General features: G+C 41.1%; 1 protein-coding gene across 2 annotated transcripts in view; it reads left to right on the top strand.

Moving 5' to 3' along the window:
- The window catches only part of CRK (CRK proto-oncogene, adaptor protein), a 36080-nt gene extending 17105 nt beyond the window's left edge, over positions 1-18975 (top strand). The window contains exon 3 of one of the 2 annotated variants that reach the window (XM_073616651.1): positions 16358-18975. In XM_073616651.1, the coding sequence (XP_073472752.1) occupies positions 16358-16495 (138 nt within the window). In that variant the 3' untranslated portion in view covers positions 16496-18975. The remainder of the gene's footprint in view (positions 1-16357) is intronic. The other variant, XM_073616652.1, reaches the window with a different exon arrangement.
- The last annotated feature ends 1348 nt before the right edge of the window (positions 18976-20323 follow it).

Raw genomic sequence — 20323 nt, 5'->3', positions numbered from 1 at the left:
TCTTTCAAATGCAATTTTTTGTGAAAAAATACACTTCAATAAATTAAAAAAAAGAAACAGTAAAGTTAGCGCAATTTTTTTTGTTTTAATGTGAAAGATGATGTTACGCCGCGAGAATCGTGAGAGAATCGTGATCTATCCTCTAAGCAAAAAAATCGTGATTCTCATTTTAGCCAGAATCGTGCAGCTCTAACAGAGGGCCTCCTTACCAGATGGCAGGCTCAAAATGCAGATATCCTAACGAACAGGTGGATCGCCAACCGGATGCAGTGAGGCTAATGGATGGATGGAACAGACTCACAGCATTGAACCGAAGGCTCCATGCATCGCATGGGTTGGATGAAAAAAAATACCAGTCCCAAAAAAAAGGGAATAATACCAATAGCGTGATACCGTTTAAACTAATTTATTAACAAAAAGAAAATCACTTACAAACGAATGGTCAAATGTAGCTAAAAACGAAGCCGGCCGGCAACATTACAAAACTCCCGTCCTCAATGGGGCGACGTGGTGACGTCAGCACGTACCTCCCAGACGCATTTCGTCACAGAATGACATTTTCAATGGGGATCCACCGGGAGGCCTCTAGCGACCAGTCGGCATGTCAGCCGGCTGGTCGGGACCCGAACAAGGCCAGAATCTGCTTCGATTGGGTCTCTGATCTGGTAACCCGGAAGTGATGTCATGACATAATTTCCGGTTTACTGAAGACTTTAAGGCACCAAATTAAAAAAATTACAGCATTCAAAACTGTAAAACTTGGCGTTTTGAATGCTTTTCAGTGCAAAGGTGGGATTTGGGGTCTTATAGACCCCAGATCTCTAGAAAAAGAGTTCCTGTCACTGACTATTACTGTCGCAAGGGAAGCTTACTGACAGCAATAAAAATTATCAGAATTTTTTTTTTAAGAGACAGTGTAAAAACAAAAATAGGATTTTTTTTGTTTTTTTTGTCTTTTCCCAATAAAAAAAGAAAAATATATAATAGGCATGATCTTCTGATGAAGGACGTTATCTACATAGCCTGAAAACGTTTATTATGGATGCCTTATTTTATGGATGTCGTGGTGATGTCCTTTTGAAGATTTCAAAATAAATACGGTTTGTGCAGCAATCCCTTGTTTGGATTTTTTCTATGTCGAAACCTGTGGGAGGGCTTCATTGCTAAGCACGGCCATCTGAGACTATAGTGCACCTCAACCTTCTGAATATATATATATATATATATATATATATATATATATATATATATATATATATATATATATATATATATATAATTTTCTAGCAAAAAAGTAAGGATTTTAACTTGTAGGCAACAAATGTCAGAAATAGCCTTGAGCATGAAGGGGTTAACATTAAAGAAACATCCTTGAACTAGATACTCCAGTCTTAAAGCAGTATGAAACCCAATAACAAAATGTCAGTATATTGATTGCAGCTGACCAATCCTTAAAGCGGAGCTCCGCTGAAATTTTTTTTTTAAAGTCAGCAGCTATAAATACTGCAGCTGCTGACTTTTAAAACATGAACACTTACCTGTCCAGGGCGCCTGCGATGTCGGCACCCGAGGCTGAACCGTCTCTCGGTCCTCGGGTGCTGCCACCTCCATCTTCGATAAGGGAATCAGGAATTGAAGGCTTGCGGCTTCACTTCCCGGTTCCCTACTGCGCATGCGCGAGTCGCACAGCGCAATATGGATGGTCCCTGCTGTCTCTGGGACCCATGTGTTTCCCAGCAGACAGCGCGTGGGGGGGGGGGGGCTGTTGGACAGGAAGTGGCGTAAATAACCGCAGATTCTGCGGCTATCTATGCCGGAAGTGGGTACAGATACCTGTAATATACAGGTATCTGCACCCCCCTCCCCCCTGAAAGGTGCCAACTGTGACACCAGAGGGGGGGAGGAATCCGATGAGTGGAAGTTCCACTTTTGGGTGGAACTCCACTTTAACCAGTTCAATACAGGGCACTTTTACCCCCTTTCTGCCCAGGCCAATTTTCAGCTTTCAGTGCTGTCACACCTTGTATAACAATTGCACGGTCTTGCAATGCTGTACCCATTTGACATTTTTACTTTAATTTTTTTGTTAACCTAAAAAAAAAAAAAAAGTAATGTTTGGTCTTTTTCCCTTTTTGGATAAAGGTTTTACATAAATGAGTAAAAGCTGACTAATGGAAGCATCCCTGTAATTGTTAAATGATTTGTCTCAACCCTTGTTTTTTTTCTATTTCTGTTCTGGTGACAACCCAATATTTGGGATTTTCTTTTACTTTTGAGAACATTAAAAAAAAAGGGGGGGGGGGGTAAATGTCACTAATGGGCACAGACGGCAATAGAAACCCGACTGGAGTTTTAATCTCTCTCCACGCTAGCAAAAAGGAAAAAAAGGGTTTGCCTTATGTTATACTTCATAGCACAGGAGGTTTGGATTTTCAGAATTTTACTAAATTGTATACCGCAATCATTTTACATTTCTATGGAACATTCCGTAAAATTAAGGAAGTTTTGTATAAGGACAATGCAATACTCGCTAATTGCTTCCAAAAGAACCAAGTGTTTTGTTTGTGTGTTTTTTTTTTTTTTTTTGTCTTTTTTTTCAGAATTGGTCTAGCTATGGTTGCATATCAAGGCGATGGCTACAATAAAGAGCGCACACAGATGCCCACTTATCCTGCATTTCCATATTTTTACAATAATGTCCTGCTATCCATGTGTCAAATTTTCAAGTTTTTGTTTTCAGACCCTGTGACTTGGTAGTTTGAGCCATTGGGCATGCTAAGATACCTGATTCTAGACCTGTATGTGACCTTTTCATAAAGATTGAGTAGCTAGAAAAGGAAGGAAGTCCCTGACTGTAATATTTTATGGACAATGGGTATTTTCAGTCATTTATTCATGAGGTTTGGAAACTCGAAGCTACAGATGGAACATGAGATTCCAAGTTGACTCATTATTCTGTTTATATCTGTACTATTTACAGTTGGACAGCCTATTGTTTCTGCCTAATTTTACAGACGGCATTAACATTTTTTGTCAAAACCTTTTGATTTTTAGGGTCATTGAGAAAAATTGCCATTTATGTCTTTAATGAACCAGTAGCATTTTATGGCCAGTACTTTACAGCATCGGTGCCAAGTGTATGCAGATAACAGTGTAGCTTGGGGCCAGTTCACACCACAGCAACGCAGTTCAGATGCTTTCCGGATGCGTTTCTGTATGCGTGTTATGCATTCTGATGTTTTGATGTGTTTTAAATGCATTCCAGTGCATATTTTTCGCAAAGTTTCCTGAGTTGTGTGGGTGTGGTTTTTTGTTTTTTTGTTTTTTTGTGTTTTTTTTTTTTTTTTTTTTTTTTTTTTTCAGTTTTCTTGTTTTTTTTTTTTTTTGCTCTAATTCGTTTCATTTGAGGCGTTTTGGTTAGAGGTCGACTGATATGGGTTTTTCCCTCATGCCGATATTTAGAAATCGGGCCGGCCGATATATGATGACGATTTTTGCGGCCGATATTTATTTTTTTAAGCCGTGTGTTTTTTGGGTTTTTTTTTTGGCAGGTGGCACGGGAAGGTGGCATTGGTTGGAACTGGCAGGTTTCACACTGAGCTGATTTGTCAGTTTGTTACACTATATGTAACTGAATGCAGAGACCAGCTGTCAGAATTCAGCGTGATGTCGGGTGGGACCCGAGGTGGGTGGGGCCCTGCAGCTATCAAACACCAGCCAATGATTGGGCTGCTTAAAGTGGGCAGGGCCACATACGTGTAGCCGTCTGCCCAGATCCCATCCCATTAGCTGGTGTTTGATATCTGGGTCCCACCCACCCCCGACATCACGCTGAATTCTGACAGCTCCTCTCTCTGTATTCAGTTGCAAATCAGCTTCACACACTGAGCACAGAGCTGCTCAGTGTGTGAAACTGTCAGTGGAGTGTGGGGAAGGGAGGTAATCGGATGATTTTTGTACAAAAATCGGCCGATGTCGATTTCTTAAAGGCCAAATATTGGCCGACCTCTAGTTTTGGTGTTTCAGTGCAGTTCGTTGCAGAAAAAATGCAGCATGTTCTACTTTTGCTGACTGTACTGGAACACACTGCAATGGTGTGAGCTTTGCCATTGGAATCCATGTAACCTTCTGTCCATGCATTTTTTTTAATGCAGAAAAAAAACGCACTAGACTCCACGTTGTGTGAACCAGCCCAAACACCTTGCTGTCTGGGCCAATTTGACATTTCTCACATTCATGTTAAAATCAGCTTTTTTTTTTTCTTAGAAAATGACTTGGAACCCCCAAACATGGGTTTAACAGGATTTATATAGCGCTAAGCATTACAACATGAGGGCAGACAGTACAGTTAAAATACAATTCAGTACAGGAGGAATCGGAGGGCCTTGCGCTTTTGAGTTTACAATCTAAAAGGAAGGGTCAAGTGATCCAAAAGGTAATTGTGGGGGATTAGTTGATAGAGAAGAAATGTGCGGTTGTCAGGTGGAGGTAGGATAGGCTTCTATTAAAAGAAGGGTTTTCAGATATCGACTGGACAAAACATGAGCTAGTCAGACTGATTGGGGTTGGTAGTTCCAGAGGATGGGGGAGGCTTGGGAGAAGTCTTTGAGTCACGCATGGTAGGAGGTGATGGGGGAGCTAGAGAGCAGGAGATTTTGAAAAGAACAATTTGGGTGGCGTTTTGAAGCAAGGTTAGTGATGTTGCTGGGGGCAAAATTGTGGATAGCTTTGTTAGTATTTAGAATTTTTTAATCTGTTGTGTGAATGGAAGTGGAGTGAACTTGAAGGGTGGAGAGAGATTTGGATCTCATCAGCTGATATATTAAAAGCCACGGGAGATTAACCAAGCGAGGGAGGTGTAGATCGAGAATAGGAGAGGTCCAAAAATGCAACCTTTTGGGGACCCCGACGAAAAATGAAAAGAGGAGGTAGAATTGCAGGTGACGCTGACAGTGCGGTGGGATAGGTAGAATGAGAACTCATGAAGAGTATAGTCGTAGAGACCAAAGGAGTGAAGGTTTTTTGAGGTGGAGGGAATGGTCAACCGTATCGGACAGCTGAAAGGTCCAGGAGTAGGCGCATAGAATGGTCACCATTGGTTTTAGCCGTTTAGTAAATTTTGTGAGTTTTAGGAGATTTGTTTCTGTGAAGTGTTGAGGGCAAAATCCGGACTGAAGGGGGTCAAGGTTGTGCTGTGAGGTAATGGCTCAGTTGTTTGTAGACCAGGCATTTGAGGATTTTGTAGGTGAAGGGGAAAAAATGAGATGGGACGTAGATTAAAAGGATACTAAAGTTCTGTGGGGTTATTTTTTTCGTTAAAAATAACACACCTTTATACTTACCTGCTCTGTGCAATGGTTTTGCACAGAGCAGCCCAGATCCTCCTCTTCTCGGGTCCCGCTTTGGTGCTCCTGGCCCCTCCCTCCTTTTGCGTGTCCCCACAGCAAGCAGCTTGCTATGGGGGCACCCGAGCCAAGCTGTAACTCCCTGTGTCCATTCAGACACGGAGCCAGGGCTTGCCCTGCCCCCTTTCTCTGCTTAGCTCTATGACAGCAGCGGGAGCCAGTGGCGCCACGCTGATGTCTCAGCCAATGAGGGGGGAGTCCCGGACAGCCAAGTCTCTCGAGCAACATTGCTGGATCTAGATGGACCTCGGGTAAGTATTAGGGGGGCTGGTGCACACAGGGATGACTAGTGCATTTTTTAGAGAGTTGGGGAAAACACTAGAAGAGAGGGAAAGATTGGATGTGTGTGTTAGAGAGTATAGGATAGAGCCAGAGGTTGACAGTAGTAGTTCTGAGGGGACAGGTGGTTATGTCGGCATTAGAAAAAAAGTTAAGCAACCTCATCTATAGTAGCTGGGTTGAATGAGGGACGTAATGAGTGTACCTGTGGACGTGGGGGGAGGTATCTGTACAACGCAGATCTCATCAGGAATTGTATCTCATTTTTGAAGTGATTGGCGATCTCCTGGGCAGTGAGTGAGTTAGTGGGTGGAGGCAATGGAGGGCAAAGTAGAGAAGAGTTAATGGGAACAGGATGAGCGTGTTAATGAGTGGTCTGCTTTCAATGTTGAGATAGGAATTTTTTTTTTTTTGGAGGGCAGATTTACAGTATATTTGTTATCTTTCCGAGACTTGGGCTGGCCTTACATTGTACAATTTAATTTAATACTAATATACTTATTTAATTTCATTTAGATTTTCCTTTTAACTGTGTAGGTCAAGAGCCTGCCTTAATGTATATGAATTTAAAGTGTTTAGGTTTGACCTAATATTATATGGTTTTGGTAAATCTAAAAGAAAATAGTACAATAAAATTGTGTAATATATGGTCAGCTTTAGTTTTAAGCCACAGATCCTCAAGAGCCCGGCTATGTTTTTTGAGACTTGTCTGTTTGTCCCAAGGTTGTAGGGGTTGGGGCCTGCTTCTATCTGTAATGAGGGGGGTGCAAGCATGTCCAGGGAGGCAGTGGTAAAGTTTTAGAACCAGTTTGAGGAGGCAGAGTTCCAGCTGTTACAACAGAAATGTATGACAGCATTTCATCAGAGGGAATTGGCATTGCTGTATATTTTGAGCATTGAACAATTCATTTTATGGCATATCTATATAGGAATCTAACCTTTGGAGAGACTTTCTCAGAGGGGACAACAGCATTTAAGCCTTAAACTTTTGTGCAGTTTATGGTGAACAGGAGCAAGCCTGATGGGTTTTTGAGCGCTGTCAGACCACCTATAAGCTGTGAAGTGGTCCACTTCTGAGGGTAAGAGGCCTGGTTTGCTATGATGTTGGTAGAGGATTGTCATTTTCATTGTTACCGATATTGCTTCAAGTTGTTGTACCAGAGTGATGCCTGCAGTACCGTTCTTTAGAACGGACGGTCGGCTTTGCGGCTCAGCAGCCGCTTGGCTGTTATTGCAAGCTGCGGGAGGGGACATCGCTCCGCCCGGGTATCCTGTCCCGCTGAGAGGCCCGAACGACCAGCCAGGCTTTGTTTGGGTCTTAGATCCAATAACTTGGAAGTGATGTCATCACTTCCAGATTACTGGCATCCTATAGGCACCAGTTTAAAAAAAAAATAGAAACTATTCAAAAACGCTGATCTTGACGTTTTGAATACTTTCAAGTGGGAGGGGTTTGGGGTTATAGACCCCAGATCCCTCCATAAAGAGTACCTTTACTGCCTATTACTGTCACAAGGGATGTTTACATTCCCTGTGACAGCAATAACAGTGATTAAAAAAAAAAAATTTAAAAGGGCAGCGTAAAAATAAGTTTAAATCTACAGAATATAAGCACCTGACAAAAAAATCGGAAATCGTATCGCCCCAGTTAAAAATTCTATGTGTCCAGGGAGGATGACAGCGAACTGTTGTAGACAGCAATGGCTAGTTTGGGACAGGGTAAGATTTTTTTTTTTCATAGAGGTGGTCCAAAACAGAATAGCTAAGAGGTAAAGTGGCAAAGAGAACTGTTAGGGGGTTGGAAGGAGAGGAGGTGGAAGACAGGGACAAGAGTGAAACTAAATAAGGTGGTGATCAGAGAGGGGAAAAGGATTGTTGGAGATGTTGCACAGCGTGAGGAGTATAAAAAGTGTCTAAAGTTTGAATGGTATCGGAACAAGACAGACAATACAAACTAATTTCCTTTATTGTCCTTTAAAATCGCCGTCCTTCACAACACACTTTTGGCAACGTTCATAAACCTTCTGGAAACTGTTAGCAAAGGTCTCTTTAGGAATTGATCGCAGAACCCCTGTCACACATTCTTGTATTGCTGCCACGTCTGCAAAAGTGCGCCTTTCATGACGCTCTTCAGGCGGGGAAGATGGCGAACACCATTCCATCGATTGCCGCGTGGGTTCCAGATTGAACTGGTCACCAGGTCTCATCCCCTGTGATGATGGTTCGCAGAAAGGATGGATTCTGGTCACACAAAATTAAATCTCCAGAGGTTTATATTCATTTTGCTTTCTGTTCGTCTGTTGGCTTGTGTGGCACAAACCAGGATCAGATCTTCTGCTTGTCCAAATATTTGCGGGCTATGGTGCGCACCATGTCCTTGCTAATGTATAATTCCTCCGCCATTGCTGTCAGTCGCCGATCTTGTGCCAGCATTTGTCACACTCACTCGATCATGTCTGGGTTTCTGCTTGTCAACGGCCGACCCAAACGTGGCTCCTCCTCGGTCATTTCCTTCCCGTCGGTAAAAAAATTTGAGCCAGTCAACACATTTTCTGCTCCCATCCCGTAATTTTTACGCCATCTTTTCATGCGTCTGTCACCGGTTTCCCCAATTTGTAGCAGAACTTAAAGTTTGCTCAATTGCACTGTGACCCTACCTCTAACACTGACTACAGTGGGTTTACCCTGATGGTCGCTTGTACTCCACGCTAGGTGACACTTTTCAGCATGTCTGGATAGCCATGTGAACACGTGCACACCTGGCCCATGTTGCCATTGAGCTATCGGACCAATCACTGAACTTTTTACACACACCTTGTGTATGCATTGCTTCAGATCAAAGGAGTGATAGTATTAAGGCTTATGCACACTGCATCTCGAAGCTGCTCCTACAGACTTTTGGGCTCTTTTTTTTTTTTTTTTTTTTCTGCCTGGAAACTCCCCTCCATGTTAGCCAATATGTCCATGCACACTAAAGCTCTTTGTGAGTTTGGCATATGCTCTTACAGGCAGATACGCCCACCAAACTCACATTTTTGAGAGGCGCTTTCAAGCAGAAAAGACGCCAAAGTGTGAAAAAGCTTGAAGCTCAAACGCACACAAAAAAAATGAGCTAAGGGGGAGGGTTTGCAGAAAAACGCTTATGCTAAAATACTCTGCAAAAAAGCAGTGTGCATGAGCCCATAACAAGAATATTGACATCACTGGGAATGATTGTGGGAATTTCATAAGAGAAAAATTAAGGTTACTAGGCCTGAGAAGTCCTCAAGGAAGGTTGGTGCTGTTCCAGGAGGCTGGTCAGCAATTCTCAAAAACTGCTGAAAATAAACTAAAACGGTGCGCCTCAAATGAGGAGAGGCGGAGGAGAGTGAAGAGCCTGAAATGTGCTTTGTTGGGGATAGGACTCAAACTCCACCTCCCTTCCGGTCACTGGGTCTGGAAGAGTGAGTCCAGAGAAGGCCACCATGGGAGAGGGAAGCAGAGTCGGATTCATGAAGTCATGTTTCAGTAACAGCAGGTAGATATAAGGAGTTAGTGATAAAAAGGACAGAGGTGAGTTTTAGAGTGGGCATTCCATAGGACACATGAGAAAGGGGGGGCTGGTTTTGGACAGGAGAGGCATAGGAATTCAATTTTGTTCATTGCGGGTGCTGCCAGAGGTTGTGTGGTTATGGGTGTCATGGCCACAGTTAAATGGAGGCCCAGCGTTTGGGGATATATCTCCAGAAGTTGGCAGAAGGGTAAGAGGAAATATGGAGTGTGAGTGATTTGAAAATTCATGCACCAGTGTTACTGTCTTGAGATTTTATTAGTATGTGGGGTTAGAATTAGCAGTAGTTGAGTGCAGTAATAAGGAGAGGACATAAGTGAGGGTGATATGTGTGCGAATATAATATATTAATATGATTAAAAAAAAGCAAAGACTTTCTAGAGAGGACACAACTGGGAGGAGAGGTAGAGAGCATATGTTAGAGTATGGGGATTAACAGGTGGACTGGGTAAGAGATGAAAGGGCTGAATGGGGAGAAGTTACCGGCATGCTTTGCAATCGTTGAAGTGCAGAACAGAAGTGCCTAAGCAAAGAAACCCAGCCTATGCCAGCATTTGCTTCCCTCATAAAGGTGGTCTAGCTTTATACTGTGATGGGTGGGTGTCTTGCCAGTTGAGTTAGTGTTTACTGCTCCAATGTCACAAAAAAGCCTGGTTACACTATGCCCCACAAAACCTTGGCACTCCTCACCGGGCTTTTTTGTGGCATTGGCAGAGTAAAGCTCTTTCTTTCTGGCATCTTGACCATGCAGCTCAAAATGTCATCCTATTGTGCTCCTTAAACAAACACACCGTCTTTTTCCAGAGCAGCTTGTATTTCTCCTGAGGTTACCTGTGGGTTTTTACTTTGTATCCTGAACAACTCTTCTGGCAGTTTTGGCTGCAATCTTTCTTGATCTCCTGGACCTTGGCTTGGGATCAAGAGATCCCTGAATTTTCCACTTCTTCTTAATAGGTGGTTGAAAAGTACTGACTGAATATCAAGGCTCTGGATATCTTTTTATATCCTTTTCCATCTTTATAAAGTTCCATTACCTTGTTACGCAGGGCTTGTAACAGTTCTTTTCTGCTCCCCATGGCTCTGTATCTAGCCTGCTCAGTGCATCCATGTGAGAACGAACAAACCCATTGACTATTATTATATGCAGACACTAATTGAAATTTTTAAAGCCACATTTGTAGGAAATTGGCCTTTTTTTTGACATGTTAACGTGTGTGTCTGTACCATGGCCAAACATTCCAAGGTATGTGAACTTTTGATCAGGGCAATTTGGGTGACTTGTAATTAAAAAAGGGGCCAAACAACTGATAATGGTTTCATACGATCACTATCCTTAAATGACAGTTCTTTGGCATGATCAATCATATTTTCATCAATGCCAAAATTTTCACGTTTTCTGTCAGAGTATGCAAACTTTTGAGCACAGCTATACATATGAAAAACTTACTTAAAAAATACATACTTATGAAAAATTTAAGGTTTGCTTTCCTGCCACAACCTAACCCACCACCTGTCCTTCCTTACCTGTGTCCAAACAATTTTCGGCAAAGAAAAGTTTACAAAATGTAGTGGTTATAATACAAAGATAAATACGTTGCTTCCGGAAGGTATGGGTGATGTCACTTCACCTCACCGCTGCTTCTTGAGATAGCTGAGGACTCGGCACAGTTCTATAATGTTGAAAGTTATACTAAAGCGCTGATATGAATAAATATATATAAAAGATAACCAAATGATTAATCTGCAACCATTCTAATGGTGTTCTGACACCGTGAGAAGATAATGTGTAACAAATGGTGAGCTACAATCAACCTTCTATAAACACACAAACTAAAATAATAATAATTCTAGTAGCCCTATTAGTGCTCAGTGCAATATACTGAATAATAATAGATCCAGTGGCATACAAACACATCAACACCACCAATAGGGAGACCTGATGACACCCCCAAATTAAACAGGAATATCCACAGATGCTAATTAATAAATAGCCTGTCCAGAGAATGAACTGGAAGAAAAAGCACAATGATTCACTGGTAATTGCTCCAAACAGCTACTCCTACTACACTCTCAATCCATTAGGGGTATTCAGCTGTTTTCTCTTGCTACTCCTCTTGTTGTTCCTCATTAAGTATGGGTAGTCACATGAAACAAGAGAGATGCATCATTGCACAATAAGGACTGGTATAGGGAAGGGTCACGTGACGCAACGCATCAGGAGCCAGTGATGACATCTAGTGCGCACGTCAGTAAGCACAATAGATGTGGAGTGATGGTTGTGCTATAGGCGTCTGACAATTTGCAAATAAGCCTTTGTTGATCTTAGCAAATGTGTGTGGATTCGTTTTCTTTCCCTATACCTTTACAAGTCCTTATCATTGCGCAATGATGCCTCTCTTTTTTTTCATGTGACTACCCATACTTAAAGCGGGGTTCCACCCAAATTTTGAACAATATCTGTATGTATTCTCTTCCTTGCCTAGATGCTGACATGCCGTTTAAAAAAATTTAAATCGCTGTAATTACCTTTTTTTATTTTTCTATTCTTCTTTGCACTTCCTGGTTCTCCTCCCGTGGGAGTAGGCGTGTTTCTAGCCTCTCCCAGACTCCTGGGAGCTAGTCTCAGGCTTTCCAGGATGCCACTGAGCATGTGCTGGAATGAGCGGTGAATGCTGGGAGCACAGCATTCACCACATCCAGGAAATAAATGCTTGAGGGCTTCAAATGCCCACAATGAAGATGGAAACCGCCTGCAGTGAATAATATAAGTTATTCTTTCCGACAAAATCTGACACAGGCGGACATATTACACACAATATGTGAGTATGTAATGCTGAGAAGAAAAGTTTGTGAATGAACTCAAAAAAAAAAAAAAAAGATAGATAGGTGGACCCCCGCTTTAATGAGGAAAAACAAGAGGAGCAGCAAGAGAAAACCGCTGAATACCCCTAATGGATTGAGAGTGTAGTAGGAGTAGCTGTTTGGAGCAATTACCGGTGAATCATTGTGCTTTTTATTCCAGTTCATTCTCTGGACAGGCTATTTTATTCATTAGCATCTGTGGATATTCCTGTTTAGTTTGGGGGTTTCATCAGGTCTCGCTATTGGTGTTGATGTGTTTGTATGCCTCTGGATCTATTCAGTATATTGCACTGAGCACTTATAGGGCTACTATTATTATTATTATTTTAGTTTGTGTGTTTATAGAAGGTTGATTGTAGCACACTATTTGTTACACACATTATCTCAGCAGAGTTCCCAGATGTCATGAAGTTATTAAATATAAGTGCTAATTTAAGCAGTCGGTGCACAAAAATGTAAACTAAGCTGGAGCTAATTGTAATATGTGCCAAGTGTTACTGCTGGTAATATTCAGTGCTCTCTGATGGCGCCTATGATCAGTGCCTCTGCCCTGTCGTCAGATAAAACGAGAGGTTGTCGAGAGAGGGAATGTAAATAAATTATAGCAGGGGAATACTACAGTGTCAATTGAATGGCAGCTCTGGGGCTATTGATGTCACATCCATGATTTTGGCACCCACCAGCAGCCTTGGGTCAGTTCAGTATCCTATATCAAGAATTACAGGAAGATTAAATGCACAAAAATGGTAATTTAACCACTTGCCGACCACCCGCCGCAGATGTACTGCAGCTAGGTGGCTTGGCTGCACAAATCACTGTACCGTTATGGAGATTCATGCAGTAGCTTTCATGGGCAAGCTCTGATTGTCCATCGGGGGAGCCAATCAGCAGGCCTGGCGGACTCTGTCCGCCAGCTGCACGCAATCATTACCTGCAGACACAGAACATGGATCTGCTGAAGTGAACATGGTAGATCTCCGTTCTGTCAGGGGATAATACTGAGATCTGTCTTTCTGCTAAGCAGGAAGACGGATCTGTGCGTTTCTGTAGTACCAGTCCCCCTTACAGTTAGAAAACACAAATCGGGAACATATTAACCCCTTCCCTGCCAGTGTCAGTACAATGTCCGGGCATATTTTTACCACTGCTCACTGTAATGTCTCGGGTTCCCAAAAAAGTATCAAATGTCGGTTATGTGTCCGGTCTGTCTGCCGCAATTTCGCAGTCCCGCTAAAAACCACTGATTGCCGCCATTACTAGTAAAAAAATAAATATGCCATAAAACCAATCGATATACGCTTATTGGGATTTTTTTACCAAAAATGTGTACAATACATATTGACATAAACTGAATACATTTTGTTTATTTGGATATGTATTAGCTGAAAGTAAAATTTTTTGTTTTTTTTTTTTCAAAATTGATTGTCTTTTTGTTTTATAGCGCAAAAAAATAAAAAACAAAGTTGATCAAATACCACCAAAAGAAAGCTTGATTTGTGAGAAAAAGCACATCCAATTTTGTTTGGGTACCACATAGACTGACAATTGCGTGATCGTGCGAATGCAGTGTTATATGTCAAAAAATGGTCATTAAGGGGGTAAATCCTTCTGAGGCTAAAGTGATTTAACATCTCAAGGGAGGGGTACTGCTGATAATATGGGTTCAAACCTTAGAAATACAGAAAGGAGCACCAGACCAAAACAGCCAGTATGTCTCAGTGACAACAGGATAAAGCTTGGATGGACTAGAGAAAACAAGATTTTGCTGATCTTTAGGCTCGTTCACACCTAATACCAGGTCTGATTTCAGCCCCAATTTTTGGCTGAATTTGGACCTGAAACTGTCTAAAAGACACATAGGGCTCCTGTGCAAATTTGCACCGGAGCCGCAGCGGAGATAGGTCCATAAATATTGGGACATCGACACAATTCTAATCTTTTTGGCTCTATACACCACCACCACAATGGATTTGAAAAAGAAACTAACAAGATGTGCTTTAACAGATTTTCAGCTTCAATTTGAGGGCATTTACATCCAAATCAGGTGAACGGTGTAGGAATTACAACAGTTTGTATATGTGCCTCCCACTTTTTAAGGTCCCAAAAGTAATGGGACAATTGGCTACTCAGCTGTTCCATGGCCAGGTGTGTGTTATTCCCTCATTATCCCATTTACAAGGAGCAGATAAAAGGTCCAGAGTTCATTTCAAGTGTGCTATTTGCATTTGGAATCTGTTGCTGTCAACTCTCAATATGAGATCCAAAGAGCTGTCACTATCAAGCCATCATTAGGCTGAAAAAACAAAACCCATCAGAGATATAGCAAAAACATTAGGTGTGGCCAAATCAACTGTTTGGAACATCCTTAAAAAGAAAGAATGCACCGGTGAGCTCAGCAACACCAAAAGACCCTCAAGACCACGGAAAACAACTGTTGTGGATGACCGAAGAATTCTTTCCCTGGTGAAGAAAACACCCTTCCCAACAGTTGGCCAGATCAGGAACACTCCCCAGGAGGTAGGTGTCCATGTGTCAAAGTCAACAATCAAGAGAAGGGTTCACCACAAGATGTAAACCATTGGTGAGCCTCAAACAGGAAGGCCAGATTAGAGTTTGCCAAACAACATCTAAAAAAGCCTTCACAGTTCTGGAACAACATCCTATGGACAGATGAGACCAAGATCAACTTGTACCGGAGTGATGAGAAGAGAAGGAAAGGAACTGCTCATGATCCAAAGCATACCACCTCATCAGTGAAGCATGGTGATGGTAGTGTCATGGCATGGGCATGTATGACTGTCAATGGAACTGGTTCTCTTGTATTTATTGACGATGTGACTGCTGACAAAAGCAGCAGGATGAATTCTGAAGTGTTTCGGGCAATATTATCTGCTCATATTCAGCAAAATGCTTTAGAACTCATTGGACGGCACTTCACAGTGCAGATGGCCAACGACCTGAAGCATACAGCAAAAGCAACCAAAGAGTTTAAGGGGAAAGTGGAATGTTATGCAATGGCCAAGTCAATCACCTGACCTGAATCCGATTGAGCATGCATTTCACTTGCTGAAGACAAAACTGAAGGGAAAATGCCACAAGAACAAGCAGGAACTGAAGACAGTTGCAGTAGAGGCCTGGCAGAGCATCACCAGGGATGAAACCCAGCGTCTGGTGATGTCTATGCGTTCCAGACTTCAGGCTGTAATTGACTGCAAAGGATTTGCAACCAATTATTAAAAAGTGAAAGTTTGGATGATTGTTAATCTGTCCCATTACTTTTGGTCCCTTAAAAAGTGGTAGGCACATATACAAACTGTTGTAATTCCTACACCGCTCACCTGATTTGAATGTAAATACCCTCAAATTAAAGCTGAAAGTCTGCAGTTAAAGCACATCTTGTTCGTTTCATTTCAAATCCATTGTGGTGGTGTATTGAGCCAAAAAAGATTAGAATTATCTCGATGTCCTAATATTTATGGACCTGACTGTATGTAAACCGACTCCATAGAGAGCTGATCACAATCTCTTGCTATTGCGAATTAGATGCTGGAATCCTGCATTTAATTCGCAATAGTGTGAACCCAGCCTTAGTCCAGAATCAAAATTTTACATTGTTCACCAAATATCAAGTTCTTTCATAAGATTACCACCCACCGGCTTTGATCAGACCATTCCAAAAAATAGCAAGAGCATGATCTTTGGTCTGATGCACAACTGCTTTAAAGCTTATCTAAACCAAACATAAAACCTGAATGTATTGCAGTTTACTTGTCTTTAGATGTGCTGGCTGTGTTTGTTTTTGTTCACTTTTCCGGCTAAACATTTTCAGTAAGTACAGAAAATACCTTTTTTTAATTTTGCCAGAAATGCATTGGCCTGGTCACTTCCTGTGCGCATAAAGAAAGCACAAAGAACTTTTTCCTTTTTTGTGTAATCCTTATGAAGATTTTGAAGCTGTTGATTCAGTTTGTCCCTTCTGAACCTATAATTGCTTTCAGTGGTGTGTTTTTAATCAAGAGTGAGCAAGTTGTTTTACCTACGGTTTAGGCACATCACTTAATAGATCATAACAGGTTAGGTTAGAAAATGAGACTGTTAATAACTGGCTGGTATGATGGTCCGCATCTCCACTTTTCCATGAATTGTTAGCCCATTGTACAAAGTATGTTCTTTGAAAATGTTAATATTTCCTTGGTCTACAGAGCAGCTGCATATGTGTGTGTTTGTTTTAGGCTAATTTTCTCCCATTTTTCTTCCACAGGTTGGTGAACTAGTGAAAGTAACAAAGATTAACGTGAGTGGTCAGTGGGAAGGCGAGTGTAACGGAAAATATGGTCACTTTCCATTTACACATGTACGTCTGCTGGATCAACAGAACCCCGATGAAGACTTCAGCTGAGTGTGACTTGGACCAATTCCCAAAATGCGAACAATCTTGCTCTGTTTCCCTCTTTCTCCATCTGCCATTTAGATTGCCTTCCACAGGTTTCGAGATGTGTAGCTTAAAAAAAGTAGCAAATGCCCCAAAATCCCTTTGCTTGTGATCAAGCAGTTCCTATGAGTTTTGGCAGAGTCAGGGTACAAGCTCGCATTTTGTTTTTTGAAAGTAGGCAATAATGAAACATCAAAGCATGGCAATACCACATGCAAATGCAGTGAACTGCACGGTTGCTTATAGCAAGGCATTTTATTTGAACAAGAGACATATTTTTTACAGGGCTTTTGTTCTTTCTCATTTTGTATAGTTTTCCAGACCAGCAGAAGTCTCAAGATCTGACATTGGACATCACCATTTTCTAAAACTGACTTTTAACGTTTCCTTTTGTAAACACTGTACGCCAATTTATTTGGCTAAATTATGCATTTTGTGTTTAAGTCAGCTGTAAATGAAAATCAAAGAGCTGCTTTGCTATTTCCAGTATTATTTCTTTAATCCTTAATATATAAACCTGCAAGGCTTTTTAAATTTTCAAGACAATGGGATTTCAGTTTTTGCCTCAACTTATCTATATGCTGTGCTGCAGTCTGTTCCAGAAATCATTCATGTCTTCTACCCAGTACTCTGCTCTTCTGCACCTGCCCGCTTCTCTCTCCTCTTCCTGGCACATCCCTTTATGGTCCCTGGAGGCTACACTCCACTAACCTTGGCATGGTGCTTTTGCATTCTGATTCCTCCTTATGAGTTATCTTTCTATCTGTTTGGTTTATTTTCTTCCCTGGGGTCTAGACCTTTTTTGCTGTCTCCTTTTCTCCACACTTATTACAGTCATTTTTTTAGCAGCACTCTGACTGGATAGTCTTGTAATCGCTACTACATGCCCTTTATTGGGCTCTTGTTTACATCACTATCCTCCTTCCTACTTTTCCTGTTATCCCTTGCTGCTCTACTTTCCTATCACTCACTACATCTGTCCCCTCCATTTCCAAGGGTTCTGGAGAGCAGCGCTGCGAGTGAGAATTAGTGTCTTCAGCTTTTCATTAAAGAAGCAAAACATGCGAGTGATCTCCAGTAATCAAAGTACGGGTTTCTACAGTACCATGAAAATCATTCCAGCTAAGAGTACTGAGCAAATAGGGTGTCTCTAGTGATCTGCGCTGTCATGCAGTATTCCATGAGAAAGACCGCTATTGATAAACGGCATTAGCAAAGCAATGGCAAGGACTGACAGTGTCACTGAAGAGTGCTAAAAAAGATGTCCCTTGAGTTTAGAAGACTGATCCTGTCAGTTTACCTCCTTCTCATTTTGAACCTTTTTTTATCTTTGACAAAAGCACCAACCAATAACTCAGTCCAATCATTGGATTGGTCATGCCTCACTTCCCCACCTATTTCATTCTCATGGTTACATTGCCATCCCAAAATAAGAATACCCCTATGGTGGTACTGTTATTACATCAACCCCATTATTATTTCCGGACAAGTTTATATTCTGTCCATTCATTGGCTGTGCCTCAATGCTGAACAGGTCAAATAAAATAAAAAATGAGCTTGAGTTAGAGCATCATGTTACCGGGGTCATCATTGTAGAACTTAGTCATGTAAGTACTAGCTTTTTGTGACAAATTTTGTGTTTTGACACGTGCTCGAAAAAGAGGAGGAATTTCCTTCTATTTTTCAGCTGCAATGGCACAGTATTACAGAAAGAGATTAACGTTGAACATGGTGCCAGATGTGAACTGCAACACCTATAGCAGCCTGACAAAAAGGGGGAGTAACACAAAGGCAGAAAGCATCATTTAGGCCATGTCTGCAGCATTTTCCACTTCCAAATGATTAAAAAGTTGTTTAAATTGTGTGTGTATATATATTTTTTTGTATTTTTTTTTCAAATTGCACATCCCACAAGCTCTTTCCTTTTAATCCCATTTGTGATTGTTTAGTTCTTATGTCAGGTAACGTATCACTTTCAAATTGCTATTTGAGAGTATGGGTGAATGTGTTTATCAAATGAGTACAATTACATCCTGCGGTTTTTGTTCTTTGTTTTTGTATTTTTCTTAAATGGAACTACATCGTTAACCAAACATTCACTACAGGTGGTGAATATTGGTGTATGTTTTAAATGACAGTGGTTGATTCAAAACCAGTGAATGTTTGGTGAAAGTCAATTTACTACTTCATAAATATGCCCAATGTGTACGTTTAAAAACCAAACTGATTTTTAATACTAATGAAATAACTTTCTCATAAGTGAATCCTACAGCTAGTAAGACATTGAGCTTTCCACTAGATGGTCTTTAGAAGGTTTATGTTGAGGTAGTAGTTTCATGGGCATGAATAACGGCACACTATATTTGTTAATGTTTTTGTATTAATGCAAATTTGTGTGTTTATTTTTATTGAAGGATTAATAAAGGCAAGTTAATGGGGGTGTTAAATCTGTGGATTGTGTGCCTTTTTATATAGCGCTACTACTACCCTTTTTTTTTTTTTTTCCTGTTTTTAATAAATATTTAGGTGGACTTTGTTGTATGTCGAATTTACTTTTATCATACAGAAGTCCTTTTTTGTGACTTGTGTATGTATAAATGTGCAATTAATGTTTAACACTAGGTTTAGTTCCTGTTTGTTGTCTTGTTTCTCAGATGACCTGCCACTGTTGTTTGTCAACCTGGGTTTAACAGATCCTGTGAAGTGGACAGCTAGTGTGCCTAATGTGTTTTTTGCCAGGGGGAGTCAAGTTGCTTGCTGGCACCTAGATTGGCTTGGCTAGCCACTAAACATTACGTTATTGTTCCCACCCCTGATCTCAAGTGCCCGGGACCCACTTTTAGAATTAAGCCAAGATTTCATGTTGGTGCTTGTTCACAAACAACCTTTCAAGTGAGCACCCAGTTCTTTGCAATTTACTGCAGCTTTTTTCCAGCCTGTGCCTTTTTGGTTTTACAGATTTACTAGAAAATGAAAGAAAAAGGCTTCCTAAATGATCATGAACCATGCATATGAGAAGGAATTGTGACAGGAGGAGTTTCAAGGCAACTTGTTGGTAAAGAAATATGGAAGCTGCATTTGCTGACTTTGCATGTGAAGACTGTCACAGTCATTATAATTAACGATTTTCCAAGACCGTGACCACAGGTAAACATTGTCTTTCCCAAAAGATACTAAAGATAGGATAAAAATGTCAGCCCCTGAGCTGTACTTCGAAAAAAGGCAGCAAATGCACTTTCTGTATTTTTCCTGTCGGGTTCCTTTAATTCAGGCCTGCATTGATGGCACGCTTCAAGTGCATTCCGCTAGCTTTTGAGGTCCAGGTTTTTTTTTTTGTTTTTTTTCAGTCACTCATACTTCAGTGTGGGTGACCTCCTAAGGTAAATTACCTTCAGGCTGTTTTTGCCTTACTGTTGACTTGTAGGAAGATGCCCTATGTTGACAGGAACATCCATCAACACAGGCCCTAAAGAGCCCAAAAATTATGGAATACTTTTTTTTTTTTTTTTTTTTTTTTTCCTGTCACGTCTTCTATAATGTCTGAAACGAGATTTTCCAAAACCTTCATGATTTAGCTGCTCAGGGATGCAGATGCCCATGTGACTGTGTCACAACTTCATGTTTTCTCATTGCATTGTTCTATTCTGGTATCTCCAACAATAGGCTTCATGCTCAGTAAGTTGAATTTGCTTGTATACGAATACTGTAGGCCATATCTAAATATTGGTGACCTGTTGTGATTGCACTTTGTCAATCTAGTTTCTCTAGTTCAAGCTAAAGCCATGTTGTAAAGCA

This window comes from Aquarana catesbeiana, linkage group LG02 (assembly GCF_042186555.1).
Source record: "Aquarana catesbeiana isolate 2022-GZ linkage group LG02, ASM4218655v1, whole genome shotgun sequence".
In the NCBI taxonomy this organism is placed as follows: domain Eukaryota; kingdom Metazoa; phylum Chordata; class Amphibia; order Anura; family Ranidae; genus Aquarana; species Aquarana catesbeiana.
This window is presented reverse-complemented; position numbering and strand designations above follow the sequence as displayed.